The sequence below is a fragment of the Dendropsophus ebraccatus genome, chromosome 6, assembly GCF_027789765.1.
Source record: "Dendropsophus ebraccatus isolate aDenEbr1 chromosome 6, aDenEbr1.pat, whole genome shotgun sequence".
In the NCBI taxonomy this organism is placed as follows: domain Eukaryota; kingdom Metazoa; phylum Chordata; class Amphibia; order Anura; family Hylidae; genus Dendropsophus; species Dendropsophus ebraccatus.
The window spans coordinates 43,911,456-43,933,569 of NC_091459.1; the positions used below are offsets into that span (position 1 = coordinate 43,911,456).

The 22,114-nt window shown below is 40.1% G+C and overlaps 1 protein-coding gene across 2 annotated transcripts in view; it reads right to left on the reverse strand.

The window, feature by feature from the left end:
- The window catches only part of NKAIN2 (sodium/potassium transporting ATPase interacting 2), a 555,517-nt gene that overhangs the window by 299,137 nt on the left and 234,266 nt on the right, over positions 1–22,114 (reverse strand). For both annotated transcript variants that reach the window (XM_069973668.1, XM_069973669.1), the window contains exon 3: positions 18,465–18,545. In XM_069973668.1, coding sequence (XP_069829769.1) covers positions 18,465–18,545 — 81 coding nt within the window. The remainder of the gene's footprint in view (positions 1–18,464; positions 18,546–22,114) is intronic.

Consider the following 22,114-nt stretch of genomic DNA (forward strand, 5'->3'; position numbering starts at 1 on the left):
CTGATACACTAATACACTGAGCCTTTTATTCCACAAGACCCTTGCAGTATCGGATGGTAAATAGTGTGCTCAGTATATGTATAAGTAATACTTAGGCAAAACAATAAACATATTCATACAAGGAGTTAAAAATTAATGTAAAGAGTAAAGAGAATTCTCTATGCGGACGATCTATTGGTGTTTTTGGGGAACACGGAGGTTGGTCTGGAAAGAGTGATGGAAGAACTGCAGAGATTCGGCCTGCTTTCTGGGTTAACCATTAATTGGAGGAAATCAGTCTTGCTACCCTTGGACCCCGGGGTTAAAGTGAAATGTAAGACAGACTTGGAAGTATTGAGCCGGGATGGAATGTTTAAATATTTAGGGGTGTGGATTGCAGCAGATATGGGCAGATATATAAGCTTAAATATCCACCCAAGGTTAAAAAAGATGAAGCAGCAATTGGGAATTTGGAATAGGCTCCCCCTGTCAAGAGCAGATAGGGTGGGACTAATAAAGATGATATGGCTACCGCAGTTGAATTATATGTTAGGAGGATCCCCGGTGTGGCTAGATAGAAAGATCTTTAAAAAAATTCATGGATTACTAAATTAACTTATATGGAACAGAAAAAGAGTGCGGCTAAAAATAGATACTCTAAGATTGCCAGAGGAGAAGGGGGGACTAGCAGTGCCCGATTTTTTTTGTTACTTCATTGCCATTAATTTAGCGTGGTTAGTGAATTGGAGAGGAGTAAAATTTATGGAAATGTGGGTGAAAGATCAAAAAGGATGTGCGGAAGATATTTTTGAGGTATTAGAGTTGAAACTAAGGGAACATCATCCGAGAAATACGACGTATAAATTGATGATTAAAGTATGGGAAGTGATGAGAAAGGGTGGGAAAAAAGAAGGAGTGTATTCCTTCACGCCAATGTGGCATAACAGTCAGTTCCCAGAGGTTGCGAAAATCCCAGAACCAGAGTACTGGATTAGACGTGGGTTGAAATATGTTTGTCAATTCTTCACAAATGGGAATTTTAATTCATATGATGAGTTAAATAGTGATGGGAGAGCACCGTTATGTTATTTTAGATATATGCAAGTAAAAGATGCTATTAGGAAATCAAATGTAAATATGAATGTAATAATTTCAGAAGGAGTGGCACAAATAGTAGGTACACCGGGCAATGTTAAGGGTAAAATTACTAAAATGTATAAGATATATAGTAATTTATTTAAGAGAGAAGTTGTAATTATTTCACAGAAGAAATGGGGGAAAATAATTGGTGATAAGGATCAAGTTTTCTGGACGAAAGTATACACTAATGCATGCAGATATATCACAGATAAAAAATACACAATAAATCAGTTTTTTTGCACTCATAGACTGCATTACACAGCAAGTGATATTAATAAATGGAAAAAAAGAGTTTTGGTTGGTTGCTGTAAATGTGGAGCTGACAATGCATCACTAGAACACTGTTGGTGGGAATGTAGGGTGATAAATAAATTTTGGAGGGAGGTTTTTCTTGTTTTGACACATTTATTTGAGTTAGTAACTGAAGATGAATATATCTCAGCAACTCTGGGGATGTTTGAAGAACAGCATATGTCTAAAGATACAAAAAAGGTAAACTACATGCTTCTTTTGGCAGCACGGGTGATTATTTTGCGGAATTGGATGTCGCCCAATCCTTTAAGGATTGGGGAGTGGAAAGAATTGGGTACCTCAATTCTACGGAATGAACTCTGGCATAACACTTATATTAAGAAAAAGAAAGAGGCTAAATTAATAGAACAATTAGCGCAATGGGAGGAATATTGGTGTAGTCATAGTAATTAGAATTTTTTTTTTTTTTTTTTTTATCCTGCCAGCCGAGGAGGGGGGTGGGGGGTGGGATTGCAAATGTTATTTCCTTTCCTTTTTTGTAATACAATGTGTTTCGGTAATCCATTTGGGGAGGTTAAGTAATAAATGGGAGGTTATGAAATAAGAATTGTAACTTGCGTGGTGCCCTCAGGGCATCTATATTGTAAAGGTAATAAGGATGGGAGCATGATGGATGAATGAGGTGGTGGCGCGGTGCCGCCCGTGCCGGCCCGGGAGCGGGGGTGGGATTGGGGGGTGAGGGGTCCAGCCGTAAGAGCACTGTCAAATAATAAAAAAGAACTGGTTGGAGCCGCCGCGATGAGTAATGAAGGGAGCGATGGGCCTAGAACCACTTTAGGTTTTTAAGCCTTGTTGAGTGTTAGCCTCATGAGTCGGATGGAGGTATGGTATAACCCACCTATTCGGAGGCACCTGCTGCTCATAATATATGGGTGGTGGATGTCCACTGGAAGGATCGGGGTTGGAGACTGGGGGCTCTGGAGAGACAGGGTCCTAGTCTTTCAATGTGAGAGTGGGGGAATAGCCGGCTGCCCGAGGTACCCGTTGGGGTAGGTCTGACAGCAAGTGCAGTATGGAGGAGAGGTGCGGAGGATAAGAGGCTAAGTCAAAGCATAGAGTAAGATGTGAACGGGTTTGTGTGGCTGGGTCTCGCTCGGTCCCTTGTCCCGCTCGGGTCCCCGGGGGGGGGGGGGGGGGGGGGGCGTTGCGCCGCCGCCTGTGTGGTTGATTAAAACTAATATATGGTAGGTTGAGGAATGGGAGTGGAGGAGAATAGGAGATTAGGGAATATAGGATAAGAGTTTGGATGCCCTGCGGGTTGTAACCACACAAGATTTTAAAAGATTAATGTATTTGTAAATTTAGTTGGTTTGGGTTACTATAGCACAAGGTAATCTTAGGTTGGGGGGGTAGGTGATTGGGGAGGGTTTTAGGTCTATTGATGTATAGTGGTATGAGAGGAATTGGATTTTATCCTGTTTCCTTGTTAACTTTTTATAAGAATATAAAATAAAAATTTCTAAAGTTAAAAAAAAAAGACATAAACATAGAAAAAATAAAGGTGTTTCAACTCACTCCCGAGTAATTTTCAAGCATTGAAAATGACTCTGGAGTGAGTTGAAACGTTGTAACTTGTACCTGCACTTTCAGATGGAATAAATCACCTTTGCATTTACTTTTGGTGTGCTGCGGATTTTGCTACGTACATTGGGGATCCCTGGCCAAAGGACTGACTCGGCAAGCACCCATTCATCAATATTTGGGTGTGTGGCTTCTTTCTCTTTTCTATCTATCTATCTATCTATCTCTATTCTAAAATTCTGTCATTTTGTTAGTAAGTAAATTGAAGGGGTGAAAAGGCTTTTAAGTGATACTGTTACCCCTGTTTTGGTATGTACTGTTCTCACCACCATCAATTGGACATGTAATACCATTTTCAATAGTCTATTTTTTATCTGCGGTGGAGAGTGTCACAGAGGCCATTAAGCCCCATCCCTGCCCAATCAACTATATATTAACTATGGCAATAATAGATATTTAAAGCGTAACTATTATTTCAGGGCCATTTTTGTAAAAACATTAAATATCAATAGTGCAAGCGATTTTAAGAAACTCTATAATAGGTTTTATAAACCAAAAGAGTTTCCTTCTGGACTGAAAAAGCAATCTCCCAGCCTCCCCCCTCACTTCAGAAGAAGCAGGATTTCTGACTCCATTATGTGGCTATGGAGAGGGGAGGGGCTATTAGGAGTTACTGAGCATGGAGAAGTCTTGCACAGCACAACACCCTGCAATCTTCTCTCAGTATGTTCATAGATAAGCACTGACCTTTCTGACCCCAGAATCCTGCGGTTTAGGTGCCCAGTCTACAAACAGCTGACCTTCATGTCACCGCTTCCTGCTCCCTCATCTCCCTCGGCCCCTCCCCCCTCCATAAGGATAGAATGGAGAGAGCAGAGCCTGTCTTCACTGGCTTCTCTGTAATGAAGACGTGTTTGCCTGATAATGCACAGATAAGAAGTCGGGGGGGGGGGGGAGGCTGGGAGATTGCTTTTTGAGTACAGAAGGAGGCTTTTTTTGGTTGATAAAACCTATTAAAATCGCTTATACTACTGATTTATGCAATAAAAAAAATATGACAGTTACCCTTTAAGATGCCCACATTCTTCATTGGACGTGGAGTTGCATAGCCCTTGAAAGGTATTGTAGGGAGGTCCTGACATTGATCACATGAGTATATGGCATTAATATTCCCACTTAGCCTCTGTGTACTGTGCTGGGTTTAGTTAATACCAATACGGATGAAGGCTTTTCTTTTTACTGGCTAACCAAAATACTTGAGATTTTAGGGGAGGCCAGGAGTTTGATATAGTGGTCCCTCAGATGACTTTTGAAGCCCTTGTATGGTGGAAAGTATCTGTTCTCCCACTAGTGTACCGTGGAAGTGAATTCTTTCTACAAAAAAAGCTGGTTATATAATATATATTATTCTCTTGTGTCCCTTGAGTGCATTTGCCCTAGCTCCGTGGACTGTCTAACCACTGTTTGAGAATGTAATATGTATTTTATGGAAATTTTATTGCTGTGTAGGTGCCGGAAAGTGGTTACTCATGACCCTCTGCCTGCCTTCAGGATTTGTTCTTCTTCACATCTTCCTGTGATTTCTATGTAATGCTTTTCTTGCACTGTGGGTGGGGTGGGACCTCAGTTTATGTGTGTCGGAGGGGGGTTGTTTTGATAAGGACAAAAGCTGTATTTTTGTTTTGGAGATCCTTTACATTGTAACTTGTACCTGCACTTTTAGATGGAATAAATCACCTTTGCATTTACTTTTGGTGTGCTGCGGATTTTGCTATGTAGATAGATAGATATATAGATAGATAGACAGATAGATGCAAAAAACAGGCTATGAGGAGGGAAAAAAACTGCCTGTAGAGCTCATAGATAGGATTATGTAAATGCACAGATCTGGAGAAAGGTATAAAACCATTTCCAACTGCAGACAGCTGTTTTGGGGTTGTTGCCCCTCTTCAGTAGAGAGCAGGGTGTTGGCTGGCTAGTTAGAGAACTATCAACATGTGTCCAAAGGATACTAATTGTCCGTATGATGAATTCCAAAGACCACAGTGCCATCCATAATCCTTAAATGAAATTTTTTTGGAACAACTAGGATTCTCCCTCGAGTTGGCTGCCCCACCAAACTAAGTAATCAACGGTGACAAAGAATCTAGTGTTCATTGTGGCTAAGCTTTATAGATCCTTTGTGGAGATGGACAATAACAAATCACAGTTTGCGAATTGAAAATTGAGCTGTAATTGGTTACTATCTGTCTGAGACAAAAAATGTATGTGATTTTTGTCTCAGACAGATTAATAAATCTTGCCCTTTGTGTTATGATATTCATGTGAAATCTTACCATTCTTGTTATAAATTATTGGCCCTAAATTTGAAGGGGTATTCTGATCAGGTAAAACACATGTTAAATAATTCTAATAATTCTAAGACTAACAATTCATTTCAGACTTGTTTTTATCTTTTCAATATCTTTACCCCAGTTCTGGGCCTATGCTTTCTGCTGAAAACACATAAAACTGTGCATGTGCTGTTATCTCATATTCTGTTTTGAACCCCTCCCTCTCCCTCCCTTCCGAAATGACTCAAGTAAGCAGTGTCCCTGGCCGACTTTTTCTGCACTCTGTAATGCCGGGACGGTTAATCACAGTGAGGTCACCAGCAGCCTGACCTTAGATTAACCCTCACAGCATTACAGAGTGCAGAGATATAGAGACAGCAGGCCAGGGATATATGAAAAGTCTCGAAGGTGAGGGGGGGAGGTATTCAGAGCAGAGATGGAGTGAACAGCTCACACACAGTTTTCTGTCTTCAGTAGACATCAGCAGCTCAGAGCTGAGGGAAGGAAACTGAAAAGGTAATAACTAGTATGGAACAAATTGTTAGTCTCCAGGAGGAGGGATTGTAAAGCATGTATTTTACTTAACTGGAATACCACTTTAATGGGGCACTATTTGTTAAAACAGCTCTTCACCTGCATATGAAAATATTTAACATTTCTGTAATTATTAAAGGCCTATTCCTAGGAAAAGCTATTCATACCAGATTGATGGGGTCGGTTTCGGGGTACCCCACCAATAAAGGGGGTGCAAACACTGGTGAGTCTTGCATCCCCTTCACATTGATGTATATATATTATATAAATGATGGTACCGCTGCTTGCTGTTTTTCAGTCCCTTACTGCAATACAACACAAAACACGGCAACACAGTACTCCATGGTTGCTTCATTCAGTTACCCAGTGTTAATGTCAGGAGTCACCTTCACTAATCTTTACTGCACCTTTGGTAAGTTGTCTGAAGCTTCCCCCAGACACAATATTTCACTGTCTTTTCTTGGGCTAAATAAGTGCCACAAAAACACACCCACACAAAAAAATGCCAACAGAAAAAAATAAAATAAAGGAAAGACTAATACTTTCACACAGCAGAAGAAGGAGATTGTGATCCCGCTGTATAGAGCTCTGGTGAGGCCACATATGGAATACTGTGTCCAGTTCTGGAGACCTCATCTAAAAAAGGACATTGATAAAATAGAACGGGTCCAAAGACGGGCTACAAAAATGGTGGAGGGTGTCAGACATAAGCTATATCAGGAAAGACTTAAGGATTTGAATCTGTATAGTCTGGAGGAAAGAAGGGAAAGGGGAGTGTTAAAGGACTAAATAAGGGGTATGTTAAAGGACTAAATAAGGTTCAAGAGGGGAGTGTGTTTAGTAAAAAACTGAGCTCAAGAACAAGAGGACACAGTGAGAGGTTAGTTGGGGGAAAGATCAGAAGCAACGTGAGAAAATATTATTTTACTGAAGGAGTAGTAGATACCTGGAACAAACTTCCAGAAGAGGTGGTTGGTAAATCTACAATAACAGAATTTAAACACCTGGGATAAACATATATCTATCCTAAGATAATAAGAAAGAAAATACTAAAAGTTACTTCTCTTCTTCTAGTAATCCCGGTTAATGTCAAGGGGCGCTTAAAAGGGGGGGGAAATTAAATCAACTGTTGTTGTAAAGATTTGTAATTTAATTGTATTTAAAAATCTCCAGCCTTGTAGTACTTGTCAGCTGCTATATGTCCTCCTTGCATTAAGTGAGGAATTCGCCACATACAGCAGTTTATAATTATTGGAAAACTTGAAACTTTTAAATAGAAGTAAATTACAAATCTATATAACTTTCTGCCACCAGTTCATTTCAAAGAGAAAAATCCTTGGAGTACCCCTCTAATTTAGAAGAATATAAAGTCATAAATCAGTGAATTGCATTATCTAAAATTCTCTCATACATTCATTAGCCCAAGCAGGGCTGCAAGCCGGAGTTAGAGTAAAGGATTTTTCTTACTTGTGACATTCCTGCTCTGGAAATGCTTTTAGAGAATAAAAGATAATTCAATTAGATATCCTTTTAACTTTTGTGTAAAGAAGAAGAAGAGATAAAATGATAGAGAAGTATACCCACCACCTAAGTACAATGGGCAGGCACACAGCTGTGGATGCCCTAGCACTCCTGGGGTCAGCATATTACCATTTTACAACAAAACTACCATGTTATTTAATTTAGCGCATGAATATTGGTTTAAGGTCAGAATGGATAAAAGGACAAATTTTGTAGCAGTGTGAAAAGTACACAAAAAAAAATCAGATTAAAAAGTCAAGGGTAATATGTACACATTTTAAAAGTCCCTCTGGCAATGCTTAGTACAGGAAGCTCGTGGGTTGACTCCATCACATTTGATAGAAGTATATAGAGCATAATTTATGTTGTTTTAAAGTGACATTAATAGGTTTGAATTCTGCCAATACAAAGGAACACCATAAACCTACCTCCTGTGGTGGCTTCGGAATAAAGTCATACTTTATATCATTACTTGCCTGAAGGGTATGTTTTATTCTCCATTTTAAACCAATTTAATGTAATATATTTTTCAGCCTCGACATGTCATTTTCTAACAAGAGGAAATACTTATGAGTGTCATTACGGGTTGGTGTCATATTTATTTCTCAGCTATGAATGCACAAAATGAAAACATGAGTGTGAAATGTGAATAGCTGGCTAATAAGCAATATGCCAAAAATGACAGCTAATAAAGCACAATAGCCTCAAAGGCTTCTTTTATCTTTGCTAAGTGAATATCAAGCATTTCAAACAGAAATGTAATTCAGGCTACACTCCATTAGATGCATTAGAGACAGAACTGCTATGTTAAACAGAGATATTAGGCACAGTTTTATTTATGCAACTTGTTAATAAAACAGTAATTGATAAAAAAAAATATATATATATATATATATATATATATATATATATATATAAAAAACTTTCACTTGTTTAAATTTTAAATGACAGCAATAAATGATAACCTAAAACCTATAGATGCTTACTACTACCATTGTTTCCTACCAAGCTATTCCCACACCGAAAGGGAAACAATCAGCAGTTAGAAGCATCTAACCTGCTGATATGTTGCACTGAAGATTAAGATAATTGTTTTACCTTTTAGGATATTAGCAGTTTATTAAATATGTTAATGAAGCGTTTTGGTGCACTGGGGGTGGGGCTACCGGCCTCAGTGCACCAAGCCACCCCGACTCCTAATGAATAGTTGTTAGAAGGGGCAGGTCAATCAGGGTGTAGCATTGCACTGAGGGCGGTAGCCCCACCCCAGTGCACCAAAAAGCTTAATTAGCATAGTGAATAAACTGCTCATATCCGAAAATGGTGCTGAGGATGAAGGTATGAAACTTAGCCCATGTGCACTATAGGATAGCCCAATAGAAAAAGCGTATGCACGAAAGTGGTAGCACATCAAGACAATTCTTTACTAAATAGAGAATAATAAATATAGAAATGTAAACAGCAGAAAGTACAGGAGCAATAAAGCTAGGGAGACAAGCTCTAGCTACCACTTTACATTAAAAATACTAAAATGTCAACATTGGTCCAACTTGACCCAGGAGGAAAGCACATAAGCTAAAATAGAAGATATATCCCATAACCCATCCAGAAAACAGTAAATAATGCAGTATGTAAGTGAATAAAGTAGAAAAAAAAGAGGAATTCACCATGTGCTGTCCCTAAAATAGAAAAAGGGTCGGGTGGGTTTAGAGAGGACTCCACACGTTCCATTTCTGGCTTCCTGGGGACAAGACATTGGAACCTCTGTGGTGTGCTGCATTATGGTGCAATGTCTGCATTTTTAACCTAAAGTTGGAATAAAATCTAAAGTTTTATTGCAGTGCTGGATCATTAGCCTTATTGTATGAAGCTTAACAATACAGGGACCAAACACTTGGTATGACTGACACTTTATTCATGTTGTGAAAATGTTTTAAGTTAGGAAAATCTTTTGAATTTAGCCCAATATTATATGTTTTATTTATTCCATTCTGTATAATAACAATAGGGGAGGTAGTGACATTCTAAGAGTGTTGTCACAGCCACCGTTCGTTTTGCTGATTTTATGAAGAAGCACTGGTCCTTTAATAAATCTGCTCCTGGGCTCCACACAGATATCTACAGTATGCCAGTTCTGTCCACTATGATATATGCCACGTCATTGGTGTAAAACAGTAAATCTGGTTTTCTCAAAGGTGGTGTGAGCATCGTGAATCAGCCAAATGTAACAAAAAAGTTGTATACCAGAAATGTAAATGGTTGCTAAATTCCAAATATTAACCACTCTAATGAACATAAACATGACATAAGTCATACACATTTTCAATCACTCCAAAATGTTGTCAGCCATACTGTTTTCCGGGCAAAACACACTGATGATTTATCCACAGGATAGCTGATTAGTCAGAGATTGGCGGAGTGCCAACACCCAGCACCCCTAATCTCAGCCCTATTACACCGTGAATAGGGCTAGAAGGAGTTTCCTCCATTTGCTGTGTGGTGGCCAGACCTTGTTATTACGTCTCAGATGCCATTAACTTGCTACACAGTGAGACTACTGCGTTTGGCTCCATTCACATGATCATCAAGTCTACAAGTCTATCGAGCCTGACTGATGTCACGTGACAGGCAGCCAGGCTTGTTCTCCCAATCGATACGGTTCTAAACATTCAGGTCGATCAAAACATGTTGCTATGATGTAATAAGTTTTTACAAATAACTGGTACACTTTAAACTAGGATAGAAGTTCACTTTCCAGCGGAAAAATTACCCAAGCATACTGCTAAAGCTATTAAAAGGGTTGTCAGGGAAAAAAAATCATACTTAGCCCCGGCTGCGGAGGACATGTTAGGAATGTATACTTACTTGTCCTGCTCCCCCGCTGCTCTGCACTCCTTTCAGTGTTTTCACAACATCCAATGATGATCTGTTTCTATCTAAAATGGCCAGTCTGCATAAACTCTATGCTGAGTGGCCATTTCTGGTGGGAGCGGCACATCATTGTTTAACACGCTTACAGCAATGCTCAGCGTGCAGCTCAGAACCAGCTGCAAGACTATTGCACAATGGGCAAAAATCCTAGTGCCCAGATGTGGTAAGGTCATGGAGCCAAATCTCAAGAGACATGAATAATTGAATTATTAAGGACACTCAACTATAACACCTGAGCATAACATAATATGTATTTTGTATGTTATGATCAGTATTCATGCAGAATTATCAACCTTGGGGGGCGTGTCCTGCTGCTCATGGAGTAAGCTGCGTGTACGCTGAGCTCCTGCCTTGCACGGCCTGAAACCGGCTCAAACTCGACACCCGAACCTCGCAAATAGCATAGTCTGCAGCATAATCTGTGCTACACCACCGGCAGCAACATGTCGAAGGGCAAGAACAAGAAGAGAAGCTCTTTGAAGGTGGATGAGTTTACAACAGCAGCGGCACCCGTCCAAGATGGCACCGGGCGCGCGCCGGACATGCTAACTACGCCACAATGGATACACAACAAAAACTATGGGCATAAAGTCAGAATAGTATCAAAGTTTATTTACCATGGTACATAACACAACATGATTAGGAATAAAAATTACATAAAAATTATATATATATTTCTAAAATAACCACTCAATGATAAAATTTCCATATATATAAACAAATCCACATAAAATGAATAGTTCGCCAAGTTATGAGTGTGAAGACTTGTCTATGGGTGAGTTTTAGACACTATGGAAGACTTGTACTGTCTGCAGATAATCATATAGTCCGTGTACTAATAGGGTGGCTATGTTTACACATCTCTGACATGTAAATAGACAAGTCTTCACACTCATAACTTGGCGAACCATTCATTTTATGTGGGTTTGTTTATATATATGGAAATTTTATCATTGAGTGGTTATTTTAGAAATATATATATAATTTTTATGTAATTTTTATTCCTAATCATGTTGTGTTATGTACCATGGTAAATAAACTTTGATACTATTCAGACTTTATGCTCATAGTTTTTGTTGTGTATCCATTCTGTTGGTGGGTTGTTCTGGTTGTTTGGTGGAGTGACGCCCGGGGTTGCGGTAAATTTCTGTGCCCTATATTGTTATACAGGGTTATTGTGTCTTATCCACCAGTGAGCCTTTTTGTGTATATAACTACGCCACAAGCACAAGCACCTAACCACCGAGGATCAGACTCCACGGGCTCCCACTTACAGAACCTGATGATGGAGGAGGTAAGCGGACATGCCTCACTACCTGAACCCCTGCTATCCTTACCACCATCCACAGACAATAGCCCAGCCTCGGCTCTCCCATCACAGGGCAGTGTAGTGGCATACTCTGCTTGTGAAGGCAGCGGTTCCCCACCATGCGATAAATGCCTGGTAGACCTGGACTTTCCCTCTCTGCCTCCTACTCCTATGTCGTGGAAAAACCTACAGAGGAGCCCACAGTGTCATGACTCCCCACTATCTACAGCCAGGGCACATAAAGGGACAATGGCGGGGGATGCTCCCCTCACTGTAAATATGATGCGCAACATGTTAGAGGACTTAAAATGCTCCATTCATAAGGATTTCATGACAATGTGTGCTTCTTTACAAAAAGATGTGGATGGTATTGGTGAACGCATGGCACATGTAGAAAGCAAAATGGCGGAGCTCACAGCGGCACATAATACAATGGCAGATGCCACCAACAACATGGAGGAAGAAATAGAGGCCCTAAAACTAAAATTAGCGGACGTTGAAGACCGTTCCCGCAGGAATAACGTGCGCCTGCGCGGTATTCCAGAGACAGTTAGACCGGATGTTCTGCTTGAATTCGCAACTGATTTCTTTACAGCTCTATTGCCCTCCCTGTCTAACACCGATCTCATAATCGATAGGATCCATTGTCTGCCTAAACCGAAAAGTATACCTGCCGATATCCCACGGGATGTGATCCTGAGAATTAATTTCTTTCATGTCAAAGAAAGAATAATGGAGGCAATGAGACGGCAACCTGTACTTCCGGAACGCTTCCGTGAGATTGCTATGTTTGCTGACCTCTCTGCGGCCACTATGGCAAGAAGGCGAGCCTTTGCGCACAGCACCAAAGTGCTCAGGGAACATGGAATACCGTATCGCTGGGGCTTCCCAATGAAACTGATCATAACGAAAGACGGTACCAAACGCATGGTGAGCACACCAGCCGGGGCTTTGCAGCTCTGCAAAGAATAGGACCTTTTGTCTTCAACACCATCCACAGCAGCTGAGAAAAGACCATCACCACCTCGCTTGGATCCGGAATGGTCTATGGTCGGACCGAGCAGATGACGAGTGCCATGAGTCTACAGCGTTTGATGCCTTTCTCATTTCTTTTAATTCCTCTTCTTTCCCCTAACAGTTCTTTTCCCTAACAGTTTTTCTTTCAGGTTGGGTGTCCTTCATTCCCATGAAGGCTGTGAGGACATAGTGACGTTGAGTTTTATCTCATATGTCCCCCATGGACAGACCCTTGGTCTTCACAATGGTTCCCCTCAGGTTCCCTGTCTTGTTGAGACAGTCTATGTTTTTGTTTGTTGTTCATACATCTGTTTGTTCATCTGTTCTGGTCTCCTCTAGGTATGTCAATGCTCCTATCCTAGCATATTGGTATCTAACTGATGTACTTTGGGTACTTTTGTTTCTTTATGCGGCTACAACCCTAGTTCCTATTGGTCACAATGGTAAATTCTTGTCCCTGAATGTTAAGGGACTAAACTCGCCCTATAAAAGGTCTCTCATATGGAGAGAAGCAACCTCCCAAAACATTGATGCCTTATATATCCAAGAATCTCACCTAAATGATAAGGATATTAGCCGCCTGAAGCATAAAAAGTACCCTACTATAATTTCTGCGCCCGCCACAAGAAAAAAAGGTGGAGTCGCTATAGCTATAAGGGATTCTGTTGCGGTATCCATTACGGAATCACTAATAGACAAAGACGGCAGGTTTGTGATTTTGCAATGTAAGCTTCATAACTCCCCTTATACTTTGGTGTCAGCTTACGCTCCAAACAAACAACAGCACAAATTTTTGTTGCATCTCTTAGCTAAAGTGGATGTACTCAAACATGGCGCTGTTATCATAGGCGGAGATTTCAACAAAACTTTGTGGCCGTCTATGGACTCTACCAATCCGGGATCAAGGTCTGAGCCGTCATCCTTTACTAACACGTTACATACACATAGATATTACGATGTGTGGCGCCTACAGCATACATCAGAGCGGGACTTTACTTTTTACTCTAATGCTCATAAGTCCTACTCGAGGATAGACTACTTTTTAGTAGACCATATTAACCTCCCTCGTATCCTTTCCTCTGCTGTTAGAACCATCATGTGGTCCGATCACGCACCCATCCTTCTAGAAATAGAAGAACAATTTACTTCTCCTTCAAATTCAGTGTGGAGGTTGAATAATTATATTTTACAACATCCCTCTTACTCCCCTGCTGTATCTACAGTACCTCACTCTCTGAGTATTTCTCTTTTAATGATAACAACACAGTCTCAGACTATACCCTATGGTGCGCCCATAAAGCAGCCATTAGAGGTCAATTTATCAAACAGGCCGCCTATGACAAACGCATGAGACAGCAACAACTAATTACAATTCAAGATAGACTAGGCGTTCTACATAGGAAAAATAAAACACAGTTCGATGGACCAAATGCAGAGGAAATTTCTACTCTAACAAAGAAGCTTCATGAACTTCTGGCTCATAAACATGATTATGCTCTAAAGAGGATGAAACTTAGCTATTACTGGCATGGTAATAAGCCATCTGCCTTACTAGTTAAGTGTTTGTCCAATTGGGCAACTAGAGCCCGTATCCCATACCTGCTCAATAAACAGCAACAAAAGATCATGGACCCCAAGGGTATAGCAGATGTCATGGCAGAATACTATGATTCCCTATACAATCTATCCCGTGATCAGTCTACACCTCAGCCAACCCAGGTCGACATAGATAACTTTCTAAAAAAGATATCCCTTCCCTCCCTTACATTGGAACAGCAACAAACGCTTGCCCAACCCATAACAGCCCCGGAAGTCTTAACTGTTATCCGTACACTTAAGTCCAACAAATCCCCAGGGCCGGATAGACTCACAAACGAGTACTTTAAGCATTATAAAGACATCCTGACCCCGTATTTAGTTAGAATCTTTAACCTTACCATGACCTCAGGTTCCTTCCCACCCGAAATGCTAAAGGCCCTTATCATCACCCTGCCTAAGCCGGGTAAAAAACCTGATATACCCTCTTTCGCCCAATTTCCCTATTGAATTCGAATTTAAAAATATTTTCTAAATTACTTTCCCATAGTATAGTAGACATTATCCCCCAAATAATACACAACAACCAAGTGGGCTTTGTGAAAGGTAGACAAACAGTGGATGGCACCCGTAGAATGATTAATATTATTTCAGCAGCTGAACACCGGCGAACGCCTTCTTTGCTCCTAACGTTGGATGCGGAGAAGGCGTTCGACCGGGTTCATTGGGGCTACCTAAAATCTGTACTACTCAAGTTTGGTTTCCAGGGCCCTTTCTTTAGAGCAGTTATGGCCTTATACACCTCACCCTCTGCTCAAGTATTTTCCTCTGGCACCCTGTCTTGCCCGTTTAAGATAACTAACGGGACGAGACAGGGCTGCCCTTTGTCACCAGCCATATTTGTGTTAGCCATTGAACCACTGGCCCAAACTATTAGGTTTGCACATGGGATTAAGGGTATATCTGTAGGTAAGCATGAGCACCGTATTGGGCTCTTTGCTGATGGTATAGTTTTATGTCTCTCCTCACCTGCTGACTCCCTTGCCCATGTTTCTCGTATACTGCAGAGTTACAGAGCTATTAGTTACTATAAAGTTAATGCAAATAAATCCCTCATTCTAGACATGGGCATTCCACCAAGTCTACGCTCTCATTTACAATCACTTTACCCTTATGCCTGGTCCGACGGTTCAGTTCCGTATTTAGGTATTACCCTAACCTTTCCATTGTCCAAACTAGTTATGAAAAATCTTAACAGCCTTATTTCCGATATATCTAAGGATGTGGCGCAATATTCTAAGTTACCGATATCTTGGATAGGCAGGATATCCTCTGCTAAAATGGTTATGCTTCCCAAGATACTTTATTATTTTAGGAACCTTCCGGTTAAAATCCCAGTATTCATGCTGAAGCGTATACAAAAAGTTATTAATAGTTTTGTTTGGCGTGGACAGAGAGCGAGAGTCTCGGAGCGCATTTTATGTTTATCACCGGCAGATGGAGGATTAGGGTGTCCAGATGTGAAAGCATACTATTATGCTAATTTGGTGGATCAGCTTAGGTACTGGTGGGCAAATGATAAATCCAGACAATGGGTAGATATTGAATCATATTGCACTCCTGACGGGAATCTGAAAGCTCTTTTGGGATCGGCCAGACTTAGGCCGCCTAAAGTACAACAGGAATCCCCTACGATCATAGCGGCACTGCATGTGTGGTCGAACCCCAGGGTTGCGACTTCTCTTCTCCCAACCCATTATTTATCTATGCCCTTGAGCATTTTGCACTGACTAATCCCTAACTCCAACTACAATGCATGGCTAGCTAAGGGTATAAGCACAATGGGGGATTTGTATGACAATGATATACTTAAGTCATTTCATATGCTGACGTCATCTTATAACATACCCCATAGAGATTTTTACAAATATCTTCAACTAAGACATTGTCTGCGCCAACACCTACCATTAAATCAGAGCAGATCCACCAACCCTGCATATGAACAGTACTTTACTAATCCTTTATTGTTACCTAAAGGGCTCTCCCGGGCATACAAAGCCTTACAAGAAAACTCATATACCCTATCATGTTTAGCTAAATGGGAGTTGCATCTAGCATGCGCCATCTCACAAGATCAATGGAAGCATGTTTTTACGTCAGTGCAAAAAGTGTCTAGATGTATTAACCACCTAGAGGCTTCTCGCAAGCTGCTATATAGGTGGTATTTAACCCCATATAGGCTATCAAAAATTTACCCTACCTCTTCACCTTTATGTTGGCGTTGCCTTGCTGACACTGGTAATTTAATGCATATTTGGTGGTCTTGCCCAAAGATTAAGCCTCTGTGGACACGGATCCATTCCATTCTTCTGCGTCTTATTAGTACCCCGTTCTTGTGGACCCCAGGTATGGCCCTTTTAGGGTTGGGCACAGAAGACTGGAATGTATCTGACCTTACTATCTTTATACATATATTGTTAGCTACAAGGAATTGTATTGCTAAAAATTGGAAGAGTACTACTATTCCCAATGTACATGAAATCATGAATGTAGTCGACTACAATTGTCAGATGGAATTGTCAATTGCGTCTAGATTGAACTCTGGTACAAAGGTTAGATCCAACTGGGGAAAATGGCTTAGCCTACCCCCTAATTTCCTCCTTTCCCTTTCCAGATCCCCCCCCCTAATCTCTCTCTTAACTCTCCTGGACACCTCCCAACTATATTATCAGCAGATACTAACCCTTATGCACACTCAGAGGCATAACCCTGATCCACTTCACACCTTACGCCATACTCTCGGACTAATGTATATTATTTTGGGTTTAGTTATAAAGTTCTGTGGTGATCCCCTGAAGGCTCCTGGACCTGGACCCTGACAAAAAGGTTATATCTTTTAAGAATAGATACCGTAAGTGATTATTACAATATGATGTACTTTGTATGTTAGTGACTCCTGGAAGAGACAACGGTTTCTTGTTTGTTTTGTTTATATTAGGCATGTTGCCAATGTTACTATTGATGTGCAACATGTTGTTGCCTTGTCTAGTCTTCTTTTGTTAAAAATGCAAAAATCTTTTAATAAAATTATAAAAAATGGTTGCATTAGTTATCCAGTATGGGTTTAATCTTTATATACCTACCGATCATATTCCGCTACAGTTTGTTTGAACAGGCTCTATGAGCAAGCTAAAGCAGACATGGGATTTGATGAATTATTATTGATAAATAATCAGTAGAGATTAGTGAATTTCAAGTTCAAGTCCAGGTTCGGCATCCTCTCCGAATTCAAACACTCGGCATTTAAACCCCCTACGTCTGAAAAGCTGATACCTGCCCCCGAGGGTCCTGGAAAACATGGATGCAACCATAGGCTATATCCAGGTTTTACAGGACTGCTGAGAGCGGCAACCAACTTTTCCAGATACAGGGAGTTAATGCCGAATGTTTCTGAGAAATTACCGAAAACAGACTAAACAGACTAAACCTGAAGTTTGCTCATCTCTAATTATCAGACTATTTGGATTACATGGAGTGCTGCAGTTTCTAAATGTTTATCTAACCTTGAATCCTGGACCAAGGTTCCTGCCTGTACTCGGCTGATCTCTAGCTTAACAGCAGTTAACCTGTATTTTTTGGAATTAATATGCTTTAATTAAAAGCCTACTTTATATTTTCCTGTGTGAATAGTGTTTTCTGTGACTAAAATTATATTTTACATACAGAATAAACTTTCCTTTGGATCTCGCCTGGAGATATAGGAAATCCTATGCATTTGGTTTTACATTTGGTTTTAAGCTTATGAACACCTGTACTTTAAGTTTTTTTTGTTTTAATAATTTTACTCGCATTACATTTTATAAGTCATGTTGAGAGTAATTCATCTATTTTATAATTTTTTGCAAAGAAAATATGTGTCATAAAGAATATTACACTTAGTAAAAATATCAAACAAAAAAGATTACTTTTGTAGTAGTTACCATATATTTGGATTGTTTAACCATGATAAGAGTGATTGTCCACTAGCTTGTTCTAAAGTTATATAATCACTAGAGTATTTATTGTCAACAACAGTAACACTTGAAGCTGAAGTTGACCATTTCCTTGTATATAAAACAGTACAACTGACGGCACGGCATACATTTGGTAGATCATGTTGCTTTAGACGATTGGCTCAGAATCTCAAGGACATTAAATAGAACAAGGTAAATGGAAAACCGGCTCTGATACACTCAAAATTATAATGAATCTCATGATTATTCAGAGTTATTTCTCCAATCATGTATAGTTATTTATAATATATTTATAAGCTCTGTAAAAGAATAACTTACCTTGGAAAGATCTCCCGCTTCCAAATAGAAACAAATAATAAATACATTCCAAGATACCCACACTACGAGCCAAGCAGCATACTGCAGAGGTAAAAGACAAGACATAAGAAAAAAAAATCATTATTGAACATTTTGAGCAGAGAGCAGGAAATTTCTTACTTATTACTTTTTTTTTTTTAAAGCTGCAATTGTCTTGTCTTTTTCTGCCTCTTTGCACACATTCCTTTACTTGGAACTGATTACTTTCTTAATTTTCCTTATTTATTTATTGAAAGTATGTTTAGCTTCATTACATATTGCATATAAAATGTTTATCACATGGATCATTCTATTGACAAATGACAGGTTGTTATTGATACTTGTGATCTTGAGATTAGTTTCTTGGATTCTTGGTAGACCTAGAGAGCCTACAAAAGTTAACACATGGATGCATGCAAAAGGCCAATCCCTTTCAGTGGGATAGTTTCTGCTTTTTAACAGGAACTGTTCCAAGCTGGGATCGTAGAGCATTAAGAAGTGTTACAATAAAGCACCATGCACAAAAGGCAGGCTCTGCATCTAAAAAAGAAACATTACCTTTAGTAAACTTAGAGTGACACTGTCACCCCCTTTTTGCATTCTGACTCTGGTGTAATGGGTACATTTAGCAGTTTTTATACCTTATTTTATATCATACGTCATGCTGCTTGTTTAAATAAAAAGTGATCTTTTATCACCTGCAGATTGTGTTAAGTGGGCGGGGGCTTCGTGATATTAGTGCCACTTAGCCCCGACCACAGCACCACCGTTGGCCCCACCACTCCACGTCATAGGCACATAAGCTCTACCCCCTCGCCGGTCATTGGAATAGGCTGGCCTAAAGGTCTAAGCCCCATCTTGGTCGGCCCACCAATGGGCGCCGAGGAGCCGGGACTGTGTGCCGATGACGATTGTGCGCCAACTTAGCACAATCTGCAGTTGATAAAAGATCACTTTTTACTTGAACAAGCACCATGACGTATGATGTAAAATAAGGTATGAAAACTGCTAAATTTACCCATTACACCTGTGTAGAGAAGTCAGAATGCAAAAAGGGGGGGACAGTGTCACTTTAAGTAAAAATATACCCATATTCACCTCTAAGAAATGCTGGCCAACATGTTTGACATCCTGGACACATATTAGAGGTGACACCTAGGCAAAAGGACTTATACACACTATTATTCTCATTACCTAAACTTTTGTTAGGTGAGAGAATGTAAAAGTAAGCTATTTAGCAAAACACAGGGTATCCAGGATCCTGGAGAGCTGGTAACAATGTTTTTAGACCTTCCATGTCTCCTTCTGAGTTCATACATGTCTCCAGGGCTATTGGATCTCATTGGGAGAGCTGATTCAGCTCAGCATCGCTGCACTGCTACCTCCCCCCCCCAAACCAGAAAGTGAGTGTGTGATGCAATGGTGCTGAGATGAATCTACGGGAGCTGAGAATACCCCTTTAAAAGTCCTGACCAATGCTTTCTAGGAAACAGTTTATGACCTTAACCTCATAACCCATCATATTGTCAGGCATGGTGGTGTTAAGAGGGTACAGAGAGCCCTCTCTGTACTGCACAGCCCCTGGCTGCTATCAGCTACCACAGCTATTAGCTATCACAAACCAATTGTTTGTGCTGGCTAATTACCCCTTTAAATGCTGCTGTCAATACTGACAGTGACATTTAAATTCCTTGTAAAAATCATCCCTGGTGGTCAGATGGCGAGTCTGAGGTGAAATGCTGGGAGATGTAGTTTCTCGGCCACCACTATCTTGAATATAGACCGGCTTTAACACAAACTTGTAATTCAGAAACAGCAGCAGCTGGAAAGACCGGAGATGGCCCAAAATACTTTGGGGGACTTGGTAAGGCCAGCTAGGTTTTAGCTCTTGGGTGGAATACCCCTTTAACAGTCAACACATCAATGAGTTAACCCTCAATGGGCTGTAGAAGGGTGTTAACTTTTACTACATATCCTCCTAAAGGTCATTGAGGGTTAACTCCTTGGCACCACTGCTCCCAGAACAACCTAAGCAACCTGATGCTTAGGTTCCCATCATGTTTACACAGCTAAAGTTTTGGCATTGGCTGTCTAGGCATGATTCTAATTGTAGTTTTGCAACAGCTGGAGGGGCCACATTTTGACACCGTTTTAGATGGTGATTGATGAATGATTTGAAAGGCTTTGTACAATATATGAATATTCACCTCTGATTATAATAAGAAAGGTTAACTTTCTGCATGTAAAGATTTATTAAAATTGAAGTAAATGAGGTGCACAGAATAATTTCGAGTTAAAGGTCATATGACAGAGATTTTTCGAACTCTTGGGAGCACCAGTTGATATTATCCTGACTTGTAACTTATAATTCCTGTATATGGTCTAAACTATATGTATCTAATAATCGGATTTCTAAGTAGTGTTGAGCAGATCTGTCGGGCTCAGCAACATTATCCAAACCCGAACAGTTTAATTACCCACAGCTGCAGAAGTTGAATGCTTTATCTACCCTTTTAATTTGAATTATGGTGCGTTTACACAGGGAGATTTATCTGACAGATTTCTGAAGCCAAAGCCAGGAACAGACTATAAACAGGGGGCAGGTCATAAAGGAAAGACTGAGATTCCCTGTCTTTTCAAGTCCATTCCTGACTTTGGCTTCCAAAATTGGTCAGATAAATCTGCCTGTGTAAACGCACCATAATTATTAGTTTGTAATGCTTTTCTTCCCCCGTATAAGAGCAACGTATGGATTTTGAATGTTTTAATTAAGTTATAATAAAGATACAATTGGGGAGATTTAACAAACATGGTGTAAACCAAAATAAAAGAAAACGCCCAAAAAATAACTAGTCCCAAAATGCACCAAAAGCATCACATACAACAAGAAAAAGATCCCATTACGGATCAAAGAAATGCAGGGACAAACATAGATCAATATATCAAACAGAATTTTTTATTTAGACAATTCATATGAATAAAATACAATATATCACATTATCATGAAAAGAAAAAACACACAAAGGAATAAAACACGACCAAACAGATGAAAAAACATACAGGTGGTGAGGGGAGATATACACATATTTTATAGGATCATATATTGCACATGCTATTCAGGATATATGTAATTGAGGGAATGCAGGCAGCCTCCACTAGATGGCGCACTGAATGTAATTATATACAACACTAGATAATGTATAACCTGGCAGAAGCCCTGGAAAGTACGGGAGATACACAATTAAGTGTCTCCCACACAGAAAATAAACTAATGTCTAAAATTTATAAGTAATGGAGGATGGCTGCATTCAATATAGTCCCACTCACCCACTCACCCTACGCGCGTTTCGCGTGGCTTTATCAAGGGATGTGAGCATTGGGGGGAAGCCATGATCTTATATACCACCTTACAACCAATGAGAATTGCCTATGACAGGTGAAATAACTCACCCTAATGACGAGCTGACCGATAGTCTGAAGTTGCATCCTAATGGAGGAGGTGGGTGGAGACCGAGGGGATAGTCTATGTGGTCACGTGACAACGTGCGTCACACGTGACTAAAGGGGATGGTCATACTAGTCATGTGACAACAATCGTCACTTGTAACCGGAAGTTGCGTCAGATCCCTCAA